This window comes from Bombyx mori, chromosome 10 (genome assembly GCF_030269925.1).
Source record: "Bombyx mori chromosome 10, ASM3026992v2".
Classification (NCBI taxonomy): domain Eukaryota; kingdom Metazoa; phylum Arthropoda; class Insecta; order Lepidoptera; family Bombycidae; genus Bombyx; species Bombyx mori.
The window spans coordinates 3,565,052-3,582,529 of record NC_085116.1 but is presented as its reverse complement, the minus strand read 5'-3'; the positions used below and the strand labels follow the sequence as shown (position 1 = coordinate 3,582,529).

General features: G+C 42.1%; 2 protein-coding genes across 2 annotated transcripts in view; one reads left to right on the top strand and one right to left on the bottom strand.

The window, feature by feature from the left end:
- The window catches only part of LOC110385588 (uncharacterized), a 933,915-nt gene that overhangs the window by 45,256 nt on the left and 871,181 nt on the right, over window positions 1-17,478 (top strand). The window lies entirely within an intron of this gene.
- LOC101737121 (uncharacterized) overlaps window positions 14,451-17,478 on the bottom strand; it is a 63,359-nt gene continuing 60,331 nt past the window's right edge. The window contains exons 7-9 of the mRNA XM_021350804.3: window positions 16,910-17,090; window positions 15,082-15,233; window positions 14,451-14,577 (exon numbers count right to left, since the gene is read on the bottom strand). Of these exons, the coding sequence (XP_021206479.1) occupies window positions 14,480-14,577; window positions 15,082-15,233; window positions 16,910-17,090 (431 nt within the window). The 3' untranslated portion in view covers window positions 14,451-14,479. The remainder of the gene's footprint in view (window positions 14,578-15,081; window positions 15,234-16,909; window positions 17,091-17,478) is intronic.

Sequence of the window (17,478 nt, the reverse complement as noted above, 5' to 3'; positions counted from 1 at the left end):
GCCAAAGAGTGGTTGTGCGAGTTTGAAGGGTGGGCCGTCATATAATAATGCAGAGCTAATAACAGTCGTCATATAATAATGACCTCGTGTTTATTTTTCACGTAAAGCATGAATAGGCGAGCAGAGCGAAATTGATTAAACAGTATAGGCAGCGGCTTGGCTGTGCCCCTGGCATTGCTGACGTCCATGGGCGACGGTAATTACTGGTGGTAGGACGTCTTGCGAGTCTGCACCGGTAGGTACCACCATCCTGCCTATTTTTGCCGTGGAGCAGTAATGCGTTTCGGTTTGGAGGGTGGGGCAGCCGTTGTAACTATACTGAGACCTTAGAACTCATATTTCAAAGTAGATGGCGGCTTTTACGTTGTAGAGGTCTTTGGGCTGCGGTAATCGCTTAACATCAGGTGGGCCGTGAGCTCGTCCACTCATCTATATAATGAAAAAAAAATAAAAAAAGGAAATATATTATTAAATCGAAACTACGAACAAAAATTCTTGAACTCCGTTACAAAGTAGACAGTTGTTAAATCAATTAATACTATCAATACACTGTCAATCATTACTGTCATAACAGCACTTACATAATTATGTGTGGCCTATAGAATATATTCCGTAGGCGACAAATTTGAGACAGACATTTTTTTGTAGATCAGCATCAAAAATTAAAATGTCTGTGAGAAATATATATAAGGAATATGATTTTAATCGCCCTAACAATTCTCACTCGCCATCAGGTGGGTGGGCGGTGGGTTGATCTAAAAAAAATGTGGTAGCACCACTGTACTTACTTCTATCACGATTCACTCTTGCATCCGACTTCGAATGCAATCGATGTATAGCGTTCGAAGATAACAAAGCAAATGTTGCGATCGATTTAACAATACTAATACTGATTATTCAATATTCACGGATTGAAATTTAATGAAAGACATGTTAATTGATGTAAATGGAACGGGCCGCCCAATATAATATAGGTAGCGAATGTCATTAGAATTGCGGTCTTCTCGAGGACTTCAACTGACTATCCAATAACGGTTAATACAGTTGTAGTTTTATACAGGATTGTATTAAGGTTTAAAATAATATCTTGGGAACCTACGTCTAATGAAATGGATATGAATTTTTCAGTTCGTTGTTCTTTGTTTTTGTGTTTATGTACACAGGAAGACATTGCAGTTAATAATAATGCATAAGTGAAGTAGACTTGTGGAGTACAATAACAGAGTTGTCGCCTTGCAGCTAGAGGTCAGCGTAGAAATGAACTGGGATAATTTTTGAAACTGTCGCGATGCATCCTGCTCCTTCGCTGTATTTGTATCGTCAGTTGCTAATGCCAATGCCTGCCAATGCCGCTTCCGCATCAGAATGGATAAAGTAATCAGTTAAAGTAAAATTCTAATGATCCATCCAGCTCCTTTTTACCAAACCCTTTTTATTGTAACTTCCGCGCATTTTCAAAGTAGTTTTTTTGGCACGTTCTATTCGAGTCTGGAATGAAGTCCTCTCCACGGTGCTTCCTGAGCATTACATAATGTCCTTTGTCAAACTTTCAAATGAGCTTTACGATAGGTAACGACTTGTCTGTGCCTTTGGCGTTGCTGTTGTCCATAAACGATGGTAACCACTGATGACCAGGTGGATACGCCCCGCTTTTTAGGCTTATCTGTCTATAAATAAATAAATAAATAGAGTTTGATATCATTAATATTTTTCTGTGTTTTTGCCCTTTATGCGTTCTCTCTTTATGCGTTTACTCGATTGTGATGAAACTTGGTTATTATGGGCGTTTATTGTTATTGTGGGATTCTGTCATAGTACCATGTAGATGCAGGTTCATTCACATAATACATCTTACTACCAGTTAACGTCAGTTGGCGATAGCAGTGTGCTGCATATTTTCCGGGGAATCCCATAGTCACCTTTGGTGGTTCTATTCTAGGTTAACATACAAGCAAATAACGTAACGATTGTATTAACATCACTTCCAGTACTTTTATTTATTTATTTTTTATTGCATAGATGGTTAGACGAGCTCACAGCCTACCTGGTGTTAAGTGGTTACTGGAGTAGATAGACATCTACAACGGCTGCCCCACCCTTCAAACCGAAACGAATTACTGCTTGACGGCAGAAACAGGCAGGGCGGTGGTACCTACCCGTGCGGATTCAGAAGATGTCCTACCACCAGTAAAAAGTATCTATCTATCAGTATCTATTTAATCGATTTTTTGTCCATAATCTCCAAATGTCTTCTGTATGCAACATCTGTGATAATGAATTCGCATTTTCAATTTTTTCATTTTCATAAATTTCAATTTCTCAATTGAATAACAAAATATACTAATACCTAAAATAATACACTTTATTATATCAATTCACTGTAATCTACAAACTGAAAACGGCACTTAACCAGTCATTAAAACATATTAAAACCATTGAGACGTATTTGGGTTAGCTTCTAAATGCCGCCCTGGAAAAGGTTTTTTTTTTTTTTTTTTTTTTATGATTGAAAGTTTACTGGTGGCCCGAAGGCCTTTCCAGTTTCACCAGGACAGGTGGGCGAGCAAAGGCTCAGCCAAGAGGGGTGGGATTTGCTAACAACTGCCCGAGCGCCTCCGAAGGAGACCTAACAACTCAAGAGCAATTGTTTCGCGAATGAATCTACTACCGGATCGGAATCGCGACCCGCTGAGAAGATCCGGCGAGAACTCAGCGGGCTGATGCATGGGTTAGGTTGCACGTCGACCTCTTTGTCGAGTTCGACGAGTACGGTTACCGGGGTCCCTAAGCCTGCCCCTAGTATTAGAGCTGAAGGCATCTAATGCAAAGGTTATTGGATCTGATGGATCCGTAAGGACGTGTCTAGGGCGTCGACGGTGACTGGCTCCTGCATGATCAGGATTCGGGGAGTAGTCAGCGGCGGCAACGATAAGGCGATTATCATGACGCATAGCCTTATCGAAGTATCGTTCCGACGCTGACTTCATGTATTTCCGAATTGATTCGAGGCCCAGGTCGTCGTGTAGGTCAACGTTCCTCACGAACCACGGAGCCCCGACAGCTAACCTGCAAAAGCGGGATTGTAGGGATTGGAGGGTGTCTATGTGTGTGCGGGCCGCGTGAGCGAACACCACACTCGCGTAAGTCATGACGGGCCTTATGCAAGTTTTGTAAAGTGTCACCTTGTTCCGAAGGGACATTTTACTCCGCTTACAGATCATGGGGTAGAGTCTACCGAGAATAAACGCGGCACGGTCACGGACTGATTTTATATGCGGGCGGAATGTCATCGATGCATCCAGGGTAACGCCCAGGTACTTGACCTTCCTGGCCCAGGGTATGGGTTGTCTAAAGAGAGTAATCGGGGGTGTGAGATTCCTCCTCCTAATCCGGGAGGAAATCCGTGTGGAGCTTCCCCTCTGAAATAGCACCGCAGTACTTTTCGCTGGGTTGATGTCTATGCGCCATTTTCGGAACCACTGTCCTAGGGCTAGGGCTGCGCTCTGAAGCTTCTTCGCGATTAGGGACTTATTTCTACTAGAATAGTAAACAGTCGTGTCGTCGGCGAATAAAGCTAAATGGGTCGGCGGCGACCGGGGAATATCGTTGACGAATAAGCTAAATAGGAGGGGTGAGAGGACAGAGCCTTGCGGGACTCCAGCTGTGAGAGGTCGTGGGGAGGAGCGGGTTCCCTCGACTCGATATCGAAAAGAGCGGTTCGACAAGAAGTCCCGTATGATGAGCACGAGACTATCCGGCACGCCCATGTTGAATAGTTTGAAAATCAAACCATTGTGCCAGACTTTGTCGAACGCTTTTGCGACGTCGAAGAAGAGAGCTCCCGTGTATAACGGTTTTGGTCGATTAAGCCCCACAAGAATGTGCTCCGTGAGGCGGTGCACCTGTTGAACGCATGAGTGATTTGTACGGAATCCGAATTGTTCATCGATAAGAATGCCCTTGGATGAGACGAAGTCTCTGAGGCGTTTGTAGAGCAGACGCTCATACAGTTTGCCTAGAGACATGAGGAGGCTAATCGGGCGGTAGCTCGTCGGATGATTTTTTGGTTTACCGGGTTTATGTATGCCGATAACGTCCGCTTCTTTCCACACCGCGGGAAAGATACAGTTCGCCATAGCGGCATTGAAAATAGATGCCAACATCACGATGAGTTGGACGGGTAGAAGTTTAATAACGCGGTTGGATATACCGTCGGAACCGGGAGCCTTGCGAGGACGTAGGTCTTTGATCAAGTCTTTAACTTCCATCGGGGTGACGGGTGGTAACGCATCAGAGGGTGGCAAGGAGGCTCTGCGTTCTACCTCACTGTCTACTAATTCTACATGAACAGGGTCCACGGATTGAGTGCTGGGCGTGCACTGGGTTTGCAATGTATCGGCCAGCAGCTCTGCTTTTTCGTCATCATCGAACGCCGCGAGTCGGCCTGAGGGGCCTACGAGGGGGGGCATAGTTACTACCGTATCCGATTTGAGAGTACGAGCTAAGCGGTAGTAAGACCTTTGGGAGGGCGCGAGTCCTTCTAAGAAATCAGACCATCTGGCATCTCGGACTTCGGCGATGCGAGACTTTACGTCGCGTTGTAGGGCACGCATTCGAATACGATTTTCCGCGGTAGGATACCTGTCGTAGGCGCGTATCGAGGCGTTCTTAGCTCTAAGGAGTTCCCTAATATCGTCGGACAATTTGAAGCGGTGAAGGAAGTCCTCCGCTACAACTTGTTTCGATGACCTATCTAATGTCGAGGTGATGTGTGACGTTAAGATGTCTATGGCTTCAGCGGTATCCTGAGGAGACGGGATAGAGTCCGGGTTAAACGGGAGCGATGGTGGATCAGATTCAGCCAGGCTGATGCCCAGCGTGTGCCAATCCACCACAGTCCTCGTGACGGGAACGGAATCGGGAGCGCGACCGAGCTTCATAACGACGGGACGGTGGTCTGAATCTAACTCTGAAACTACTTCGATCGAGTGTAAGCGCAGAGTTACGTTTTTTAATAACGCTATGTCGAGTATATCCGGGCGATGCGCGATATTTAGCGGGTAGTGAGTCGGGGTTAGCGGAGCGACGATATCGAAGGCGAGATCATCGACTAACGCGTCAAGCCGCCTGCCATTCGGGGTTGTGGTGTGTGAGTTCCACCTGATGTGTTTACAATTTAGGTCGCCCGCCAGAATGACAGAGCTCCCCATACCGAGCAGCGCCTCGATATCACTGCTTAGAACGATCTTATCCGGTGGAAGATAAACGGACGCGATAACGATAGGCGCGTGTCCCGTCAGTGAGATTCGGCACACTGATGCTTCGATATTAGCGAGCGCGGGAGGATCGAGCGGGACGCAATGCAGGGCTCTTCTATAGTAAATGACGGTACCACCACCACGGGCAGAGAGCCTGTCGTTCCTGACCATGTTATAGTTCGCGATTTTAGGGTCACGGCGCGCGGGCTTAAGTAGGGTCTCCTGCACTAAAAAGATATCAATTTGGTGGTCACGCAAAAAGTCAGAAACCTGATCACGTTGATTTGCGAGACCGTAAGCGTTAAAAAATCCTATCGTTACGGATAGGGGCTTTATTCTACTTATATACGCCATTGATTACCGGCGGAGTGAGGGGAGGACGTACGTATTTAATGACGCGTATACGTCGGCGTATTCCTGCACAACGGCGATAAAGTGTTGTGCAGTGGAGGCAGCGCGAATGGCGTCGCCCAAAGCGTTAACGCGCTCAAAGTTGATCGACTGAAAGAAGTCGATCGCTAAAGCGAGATTGTCGGACGCGGTCGGAGGGCAAGTCGCGGGAGAGGGACGAGTCGCGGGGGCGGGACGAATCGCGGGAGTTGTAGCCGTGTTCGTGTACGACAGCGGTTTTGCCCAGGCCGAGACACTGGGCACCGCCGCCGGAACGAACGCTGGCTTAGCCTGCGACGCAGAGGGTGCCGAGGCTTTGATGTCTGGGCCGGAAGCTCGGAGGCGGTTTTGGCGGGCGACGCGGCGATTTATTTTAGGGGCTCGGGGGCAACCACGGTAATTCGCGGGGTGACCCTGTGTTCGACACAGGACGCAGCTAGGCGGTTCCGTCGCGGTTTTTTGGTCGCGAGCGCAGAGGGCCGTGGCGTGATCGCCCAAACACTTAACACATCGGGGGCGCGCGTGACAGTTACGGGAAGAGTGCCCGTACAATTGACAGTTATGGCACTGGCTAGGAGTGCCTTTTTTATGGGGGGCTTCGACAGCGATACCAGAGAGCCTACAGACGGTCTGTGTGTTAAAGATTTTCTTACCCTCGGGGGTAGGCTGGAGAGCGACTAGAACCATATTATATGGCTCCCTACCGCGACCGGTGTGCATACGGTGCACAGAATTCACTGGTAGGCCTTGTTCTAACAGGTCGGCTTTTACGAGCTCTACATCTAACTCTTTAGGGATTCCGCGTATTACAACGCGGAGTTCGCGCTCCTCCTGGAGCGTATACGTATGGAAACTTATACGCTCCTTACGGAGGTAAGAAGAGAGGGCCCTATGGTCGTCGGGTGTTTGAACCTTAATTTGAATGCCGTTCGCGAGGTTGCGGGCATTCGTGAAATTTATATTTTTGGCCTTAAGGGCCAGGCAAACTCGATCCCAAGCTGCCTTCTCCTGAAGGATAACCGGGGGAGGGGTCTGGGTTTTATTTTGTGCCACCGGACGCGGCGACGGAGTGGCACGGGCTGGGGGCGCAACGGGAGTCTGAGGGCGGGGGCGCGACGCGTTCACGGCTTTGCTAATTTTAGCGGCCGCGGGAGCTCGAGACTCCGCGGCACGCTTCTTACCCTTCTGTACCAGGGTGAATCCATCCGTCGATGAGGCGGGGGCGAGGTCGACCTCCATGTCCGAGTCAGAGTCGGAGCACGAGGAGGCGGGTGCAGGCGACCTACGAGCAAGTGTAGGTGTTTTAGAGGGCGCGACGGAGGCCGCGGATGATCGCTCAGCTGAAACGATGGTCACGGCGGACGACGCAGCAGCTTTTCTCGCCAGTATAGGCGACACGGGAGCGTCAGGCACGACAGAGGCTGCGGTGCTCAATGCAGAAGCTCTGCACGCAGGTACAGGCGACGCAGGAGCAGCGAGCGCGGCGGAGTCCTCGAGAGGGCTCGCAGTGTGATTGGCCTTGAAGGCCAAAAACTCCGAGGCGAGCTGTGGGTGGCGAAGTCGGAGGAATTCCGCGAATACAGCGTCCATGATCGCTGAGTACCCAGGTGGGGCGGCCCCGGGTCTTGAAAACACTCGCCTTGCGGCGAGGCCCCAACTTCTCGGACCTGAGCGGTTCTATTGAACACAGGTGGCAATGCGGCGCGATTACTACAGGACAAAGAAAAAGCACAACAAAACAGAAATTACGAAAAGAAACAAAACAAATAAATACTTGCAGGAAACCACTTTGTCGGCAGATGTACCACGAACACAGAAACAACAAAAGGAAACAAAACAAATAAAAACTTCCAGAAAGAGCACTTAGTCGGCAGATGTACCACAAACACAGGCCGCGCGAACAATGGCCGGGCTAACAAAAGCCGGGCGAACAAAGACCGGGCGATCGAGTGGACGATGAGCACGTCCGCACGTGACGGGTGCCTCTATCGGAATGGTGGAAAAGGTCTAACCTCCTCATAAATATGTAAATCTAACAGAATTCATTTATTTACTTTAACTCCATTCCAAAGAAACTTTTCACAGTCCATCCGAGCGTGCGTGAATTTTTATTTACGTAGTGTCGATTTCTTTATTAAAAAAAACATTTTAAAACCTACAATACATTATAAAAAGGCTCTAATACAACATTTGTTTTAAACAATTAAAGCTAAATAGGCCGTTTTGGTCCAATAGTTCTAAGCAATTCTGTTCCTAACGACTTCACGAAGGCGTAAAATAATCTAATAAAAAATCGAAGTTTGAAAAAAATTTAGAATTTGCGTAATTAATCATGGATGTCATCCTGTAAATTTCCTTCGTGAAACAGCTATTTGTTCCCGTAAGAAGGTTGAGACAGCTGTCATTCGATAAATTTGAGACTTCGACCTCATGTCTTGAGGTGAATGTAATGTCTATGGATCTTAGTAACCAAGTTAACACCAAGTCGACACTGAGCTCATTCAGGGGTAATTGTATCAATCCGTGCGAACTTGCATTTCGTCCACTACCGATTCCTTAAGAATTTTTAAAAAACGGCTTCTCATACTAATTGTCATTTATTGTAAAATAAATAAATATACTTAAAACGCTGTTTTTTTTTTATTATTGCCAAAGCCCACCTTCATCATCACCATCATCGACCCATAATCGTCCATTGCTAGGACTTTTTTTTATTGCCCTTGTAGGCAGACGAGCCGTATGCCCACCTGATGGTGAGTGGTTACCTTCGCCCATGGACTGCAGCAATGCCAGGGGTAGAGCAAAGCCGCTGCCTACCGCTTAATACTCTCCACAAGCCTCGTTTGAAGAAGGTCATGTCATAGCGCGTCATAGGACTCTCGGGATTTACACCACTGAGTCCGGTCTTCGGCTTTTCTCATACAAATCTTGCTGGCAACGCTTTACAGGTCATCGCACCGTTTTGCAAGATAAGAGCTCTTCGAACCGAAATGCATGACTGCCTGTATTACTGCCGAAATAGACACACGCCGTTAATATAACGGTGTATTAAAGCAGCTGAGAGTTCAATATCATTTTTCGTAGGCACAATCACGTTGCGTTGTCAAATAACTCCGAAACCGTTTAAGCCAACGAGCCCATCCCGTGAGGTCATTTACTCTACTGTAAAAAAGTACGGGTATGATAAAATTTAAGTGCTTGCCTTTCCAACATGTGCGACAAACGAGGGATTTAAAACGAATGTGTCTCCAGCATAACGTTTTGTAATAAAAATGATCATAAAGCAAGTTTTTATTTAAATTTTCATGAAAATGGAGGTACATTCGTGAAAATGGAACACCACAACGGTTTTCATTATTATTATTATTATTTTGTAATTGTATTTTTTGACTTGTTTTCTCGTTTATTGCATATATTGTTACTTATTTAAAAAAAAAAAAGAAAATATTTGAGAAAAAACAAAAAAAAAAAGCCCGCTGAGTTTGTTTCGCCGGTTCTTCTCAGGACTGTGGCTTTTTTTGGAACCGGTGGTAGAGTTAACATTGTTATTTATATTTTGACATTCAACAAGTGTGTTATACTGACATCTAAGTTGAAATAAGTGATTTTGAATTTCGAATTTTGTTAGTAGAGAAGGCTAGGATTTAATGTCGTGCTAAGATTGCTAAGTGAATTTGCGGTGACACGCCTAAAATATTAGAACATGAAATTATCGATATGTTCTATACAACCATAGTTGATCGATCCATCGCATGATTAGGCATCCATCAAATCAATCAATCAATCAATTCTTGTACCTCCAATGTCAGTCTTTAATCCATTTCTACCGTATATAATAGATTAAGTATATGAATGCGTTTACAGAAAGTCTTATGCATATGTATTATATTTCCTACTTCTGCCCTAAAACAGTAATGTGTCACTTTGAAGATAATTAATCAAAATTTTTTAAAGCAGATAAGACTGAGAAGCTAGAAAAACACTCGATTTTACCATTTTTGGGTCCAAGTTGAAGCCGGTGAACGGAACTAAAACTCTTTTCATAGCACGATTTGATCGTGCCAACCCATAGATTCTGTTTTATGACGATACACTTTTTTTCCTACCTATGCTGATAGCCTTGAGAGGCTATTTCAGCTTCTCCTTTTCATGTAGGTGAGCTCACGGGGTGAGCCCCATGAGCTCCGGGTGTGTTGCTAACATTGGCCCTAGCAAGAGCAGTGCTTTGCAGAATCTACCACCGGATCGGAAATGCGACCCAATGAGAAGATCCGGCGAAAAGCTCAGTGGGCTGTGTCTATGGGTAAATTCACTCGTCGAGCCCTTCGTTGTTAGCGACGGGTTCGATGAAGACGACGACCGGTACTTGTGGTACCTAAAAACAATACACAGGGCACTGCCAATTCTCTCAAAATCTCGAAGCCCAAACAAAACACTGAGGTAATACATCGTCAATACAGGAGCCCGAACAACGAAACCCCAATCAACTCATAAATATGGAAATCCTGTAGAATCCATCTATTATTCTAACGCAGTTCTAGTGTGAAATTTCCGAAATTTCCCCTCCGAGTTAGCGAATAGATTAATGGTCTCTCCGCCTCGCATTTAGAATAATAACAGGGTGCTTGCTATTGAACCTTATTTTAACGGTGTTGACTTCAAAGAGGAAGAAAAAACGTGTGTTTCTCGATTGGTGACCCCGTCATAAATTCCGGTATTTATTTATTTCGGCAAATTCGTGAGAACGGTACCGTTTGTGTTCGGTGTTTATTTGAACGTGTATACGTAACTCATTTTCACTAGTATGTTCTCATCGCAACACGTGTTACGCAAGCACACTTTCGATTTGTAAGTGCGAGTTGTTTTTTCTAAATTCGTGATGAAATTGTAATTTTATTTGATGAATTGAAAACAAATATGTACTCGTGTTTATCCCGTGTTTTATTATTCATATCATTTATTTTTGCTCTCATTCGTATCACGTGTCTAAAGTTTAGAAGTAAAAATTCCAATTAAGCCATTTTTTTTAGATAAGAGAAGTAGACGTCTACATTGCTAAGTAGAAAAAATATTTTTACTGTCTCTCCTACTGTCATATATAAACAACTAATTTAGAAACTTATCTCTAGCTCTTTATATTAGCTAGCTTTGTAAAACAGACTACTTAAAATTTTATTCACTCTTTGTTTATAATTAAGAATATGAAATAAAGGTTTCTCTATTTCAGCAAATTTTCTTAACATAAAACGACGCCATAGACGACGTCAAATTCGTTAAGTTTAAATGTGTCCATAATTTTTAAATTCAATAAATTATAATTTGTATCGAGTCGCACCGGAAATCGCCATTGCGCTGCTTTAAGGCCATGATAAATCTATAATAGGCCTTGTTAAAGTAATAATTGCGTACTTTGTCAGTGCTTTTTTTTAAAGGGATTTTATGACCTGGTAACTAAGACCTTTAAGTCACATCTTATTTTAATTTATATTTTATTTTTATAAAAAATGGCAACATTAAGTGAAATGAAACGAAACGATTTCGTTTCGTTTCATTTCAGATTTCAGACCAACCGGGAGAGAGAGATCAACCGGGATGAAATTAAATGAAATGAGATGAGATGATAAGGGATGAAATATAATATCAATAAAATGGTCATTTACTGAGATTTTTTCAGTGGACTTTTTGGAGGATCCCGAGAAGTTACGTCCAGCGGCTTTGTTTCATTTTCTCACATTTGTGCACTTTCACAGATATTAAACAGTTAATTAACTACCGTTATTACACATTTAAACACATTTAAACCCGAAGAAACACTAATAGGACAAAATAAAACAAATCACACAACTTCACTCCTCGCGTTCTCGCCAAAAAGTCCTTTGTCAGTACGTACATTGTTTGTACACGGATTACTCTATTCAAATCAAGTAGTACTAAAGTAACGTCAGCTGTTCACAATCATGTTACTAAGTACCACTCGGCACAGCATCTACAAACAGATAAATTAGGCGTTAATTTGAAATGACCGCTGTGTGTTGCCAAATGACTGAAGCACCGATAAATGCCAGTTACGGGCGTTATGTTGGTACGTTTGCTAAATTCCATTGTCATGACTGCCAATACTATCGTATACTACCAATACTAGCGTATACTACAGCATTTGGGAATACCTGTCCTGGTGAAACTGGAAAGGCTTCAAGGCCAGAACGAATCATAGAAAAAAAAATTGGAAATATTTTAATGTTTCTGTGTTCTTTTCAAAAGAGACAAAAAGATGTACTATCTTACTTCAGATTTGAATCACCTCCTATTTTACCATGTCTTATTATACCAGAGTTAGAAAAGTATAGACAACAAGTGAGGTGAGCAAGACATTTTTAAATAGTGCTTAAGCATAGTTGTTTCGATTTTTTGAAGCTAACCCATGACGCAAGAAGCCTTAAACGGATTGTTCGGAATATATCTCAAGGAAAAGGAAAAGAAGTATCTACGGGAGAGAGAAACGGAGAAAATGCGATAGAGGCCTAAATCCACAAGAAAAAGCTCATCAGAAAGAAAAACATATTTTTTTCCTACCTAAGCTGAGAGCCTTGAGAGGCTATTTCAGCGTAACCTTAACTAGTAGATGAGCTCAAAGGACTCAAACCTGACGACGTTGTTAACACGAACCCTAGCAAGAGTTGTGCTTTGCAGAATCTACCACCGGATCGGAAACGCGACCCACTGAGAAGATCCGACGAGAAATTCAGTGGGCTGTGTCTGAGGGCTAATTTACTCGTCGAGCCCTTCGTCGCAAGCGACGGGTTCGACGAGAACGATGACCGAAGAAATACATTAAATACGAATACGAGTTTTATATGGACACAATAAGTCAAGTTGGAATGTAATTATCATCAATGCATTACGGCCAATATTTTTCCCAATTTACAGTTTAAGAGTACCAATTATTGTGACTTAATCTAAATATTAATATTTAATTATCTCAATAAGCTCCTTTTTTCTAATTTTTACTTTTTATCTAATGTTGTATAGTATAATATTGTAATTTACTTTTTAAATTTTTTGAGGGAATTCAATTTACTGTAAAATGAATTCCCTCAAAAAACTTTGATAAAAGAAATAACTCTCGCACGTGTGGAAAATATAAAAGAGGAACTTTCAAAGACATTCCAGACATCATTGTTGCACCGCATTATTTAAGTCGGTAAAGAAGTGAATAATGGGAAGGAAATCGACCCGGATTGAACTTGTTATGGTTATAAATCGACATCCATAAGTTAGGGGAATGTTAAAGAGGTTTCCCATATGTTTCAGCAATACGGCCTAAGAGAATATTTTATAAGAAGGCTTGAATTTTTACGCTATCTGCAACGTATGTATCACTGTCATTTTCGAATCTTCACAGTTAATAATAAGTTAAAGTTGATGATAATCCTGTTCCTTTCCCTCGTATATCAATGTCTATTGTAAATTTTCTATATCTGTCTCATCGGATCTTGACTGAAAGCACTATAATATAAATAATACAATTATTATGGTTGACATTTGAAACGAGTGGACCAAATTTGTGTTATATATATATAAATAATTGTGAAAAAAATCAATAATATTGGATATTGGACGTTTTTATCGAGGTGTGTTAGAAGTGAGAATCTGCATCGAGCACCGCAGCCTCCGTCGTGCCAGCCGTTCCCGCGTCGCCTATACTGGCGAGTAAAACTGCTGCGTCGTCCGCCGTGGCCACCGTTCCAGCAGCGCGATCATCCGCGGCCTCCGTCGTGCCCTCCAAAACACCTGCTCGTAGGTCAACTGCGCCCGCCTTCTCGTCCTCCGACTCTGACTCGGAGATGGAGGTCGACATCACCCCGTTCGAAGGCCGTTAGCAAATCCCACCCCTTCTGGCTGAGCCTTTGCTCGCCCACCTGTCCTGGTGAAACTGGAAAGGCCTCCGGGCCACCAGTAATCCTTCAATCATAAAAAAAAGAAGTGAGAAAAGACTGACCACTTAAAGAAGAGTAGTGCTAGCTTAAAATAAACCAAAGGCAGACAGACCAACGGGGATTTGCTACAAAATATTCAGTTCTTGAATTCATTGAATAAAGCTCTTGAAAAAGAATGTTATTCGCTGTTCTTTATGCTGGTATTATGCAACTCGAAGTATTTGCAAGTATCTGGGTAATAGTATTAAATAATAGGTGATTCTCGTTGATCTCTTTGGGCCCCTGAGTCACACAAAACTTTTTTTTTATGGCTTAGTTGGGTAGACAAGCTCACAGCCCTCCCTGATGTTAAGTGGTTACTGGAGCTCATAGACATCTACGACGTAAATGCGCCATCCAACTTGAAATATAAGTTCTAAGGTCTCAAGTATAGTTACAACGGCTGCCCTACCCTTCAAACCGGAACGCATTATAGTGCTTCACGGCAAAAATAGGCAGGGTGGTGGTACCTACCCGTGCGGACTCACAAGAGGTCCTACCACCAGTAATCACGATTATAATTTTGCGGGTTTGATTTTTATTACACGATGTTATTCCTTCACCATGGAAGTCAATCGTGAACATTTGTTAAGTACGTATTATATTTCATTAGAAAAATTGGTACCTGCCTGCAAGATTGGAACACCGTTGCATCGCTAGATACGAATGCACCCGACGTATTATCCTTTAGGCCACGACGAATTATATCCTAAAGAAATGTAAGAAAAGGATTTCATTTGTATAATCGATTTCTCCAATTAGGTTTTGCTTGATTAAAACTTATATCCTAAATAATAATAAGTCTACAATTAATTAAACAACCGTAAAAATATGAACAAGTTTTATTTTATTAAATTACGATAATACTTCTAAAAGAACGCATAGCGTCGTAATGATTAGCTTGGATGCGGCACACGAGTTTCCACTTTGATGCAGCTCTGCAAGACTCTCACCTACAGAAGAGGAACTCATTTAATATTCTGGATTCTAAGTTTGCTAGTTGCAATAAAAATAAAAATAAACAGTCACTATATATACATATATATTATTGGAGCGAAGTTCCTTATGGGACGACGCGGAGGGGTACCCTAACCGGGCAAAAACGTCCGTAACGTAAGATTTTTATTAGTAATGCACACAGTGTACGACTTAACTTTGTAATAACGTATATTTTTATAATAAGGAACTTCATTCCTATCCGGTGTCCCACGACAACACACATCTTTTTTTGACAAAATGTATGCGTTTTCATCGCGAGTATTCGTAGGTACAAATCATTGGGAATTTAAATATTTATTCGCTGACCGAATCTCGAGAAAACGAACAAACTCAATCTACATAATTGTTTTGAAATTATTTTGTACACAAGCAGCTCGTCTTGAAATGCTCACTAACGAATACCGGCGGTGAAGATGAACTCTGTTCGAACCGTATCACGGGAGTAGGTACGTGGGTACCTTTAATGACATGCAATATGACATGTGCCGGTAATGGTGCTGGTGGCGGCGCCCTGGCCACTGTACACGTGTACCGACCAGCGTCGTCAGCTCGCACGCGGGCCACGCGGAGCACGGAACTAGCACCGTTTGCACCGAACTCCGTGCGGACACTAAGAATACAAATTGTTTATGTAGTCAGATGTAGTCATAATTATAGCATTAACAAAGCGGAGAAGAAATAAATAATAGTTTAAAAAAAATTTATAAAACGCTTTTATAGAAAATCCAACTAAAAAATAGAAAATAAATTTTAATAAATTTGAATTAAAAATAGTGTAAGAAAAAAATATTTTATTGTAAAAAAAGCGTGGGGCGCATGGTCATTAGTTAAAAATATTTTATGAACAGATATGAGTAAAAGCGTTATTTTAATAATATCCTGAAAAGTCCTCACGCTTTTTTACAATAAAATATTTTTTTCTTTTTCAAGTTTTTTTTTAATATTGAATTGTCATCAACCCTTAATAAGTACACCAAATTTCGAGTTAATTCGACGTTTTGAAGGGGGTCATAATCATCTTCAAAGATTCTGTTACATACATACGTCTGAATCTAACAAAAGAGTATTAAAAAAAGGGTAGGTTTGTCTTCTGATAGTATATAGAACAGTGCCACTACTGCCTAGACTCTAGAGCATTTGAGGCCGTCAGCACCAAAGTGACCTAATCCACAAATTTTCATATTCGTGCTTAGATAATGCAATGTATTTAAAACATAATCAATTTTGATACAAAACCGGCCTATCCTTAGTTTGACCCATAGATAACAGATGGCTTTGTAAAAACTTATTTTGGCGCGTATTGTATTTGTCAACGAAGCAATGTAAAAGTAAATTCAAACCAATGAAGTAGATTCAAACCTCATTATTTCCGTACTATGATAAACTTAGGCTAATTTTGCGCTGACGGTGTCACATTGACAATGTGAAAACTTGTTTACGTTATGTTCCTTTGTTCTAAGCTTAATGTTTTTTCTTCGCGTGTTATATATCGACGCTTGAAAGGTAAACGTGACTAAGCGACAATGCGTGAACTTTACAGTAAACTAATTTAAAGTTGAAATACCTGAAAAAAAGAGATATTTTAACGAATCTAGCTGTATTAGAATCTAGCTAGTAGCTGTAGGATTGAAATGATTTTAATAGACCTAGAAATATATATATTTTGCGCATCGAATATGGTTATTGCCTATCATTTATGTACAAAGCAGCTATTGCCGCTTAGTCACGTTTGCCTTTCAAGCGTTGATATGTATATTATAGCAGTTACAGTAAAAGTCAATTTTATAGACACCAGAAATCACTAACGAAGCCTTAAGATCAATAGCTAGTAGTAGTAAGTAGTTCTGGTAATAATATCATAATCGTTCGTCATTAGGAAAACTACAAAGTATTCAGAGCGTTGCTAAATAATTAAATGAAAACTTAATACACGAGGTTCAACCGTGAAGTTTCATCGATGCCATTGAATGATACCGGCCGTCTGGTGTAGTGGTAAGTGACATGGTCACTACACAAGGGGGTCGCGGGTTCGAATCCCGCCAAGGGAAGATATTTGTATGATAAATATAAATGTCTTTTCCAGGGTTATGGATGTATATTAAATATATGTATGTGTATAATAAAAATCTTACATTTATTTCCGTTATCTGGTACATGTAACACAAGTTCTTTACGAACTTATCACGGGACCAGTTAACGTGGCGTGATTGTTAGTAAATATTTATTTATTTATTATCAGTAGATATTTTAAATATTTTTCGCTTAGTGTCTGACTCAAGTTCTCACCTGATGCCCCCCCTAGTAGTGTCATCATTTAACAAGTCATCTTTCCGGTACCATAGCAACGAGGGGCCACCTTCCATTTTCAAGCCCTTAACCTCGCAGCGTAAAGCCACAGTACTGCTAACTTCACAGACTTGTTCAGATACGGCCGCACCAGCGCCATCCACGATCGTCACTGATACTTCTGTAGAAAATTGCAGATATGTATATCTTGGTATTAGATCAGCGTTCAAGTTGCTATCGCGCGAGGTCAATCTCTATTGCGATGGAATTATGGCTACCCTACCTAATCAACCGGAATAAGTGACTTAGCCCAGGCAGAAAAAGGTAATTTATTAACCCAAAAAAAACCACAAGAGCCATCGATTCGATTTGGTCTTTCGTAATCAGTATAAACAATGGCTACTTACAAAAAAATATATCGGTTGTCTGTAAAGTCGGTTTACTGACGATAATTGAACATGACAACGTCATAAGAAAATACTGATGGAATGGTTTCATTTTTCAAAAGAAAATTTTAATTTTATTTGTTTGATAGATATTTTGTATGGACAATTGACACCACATTCACT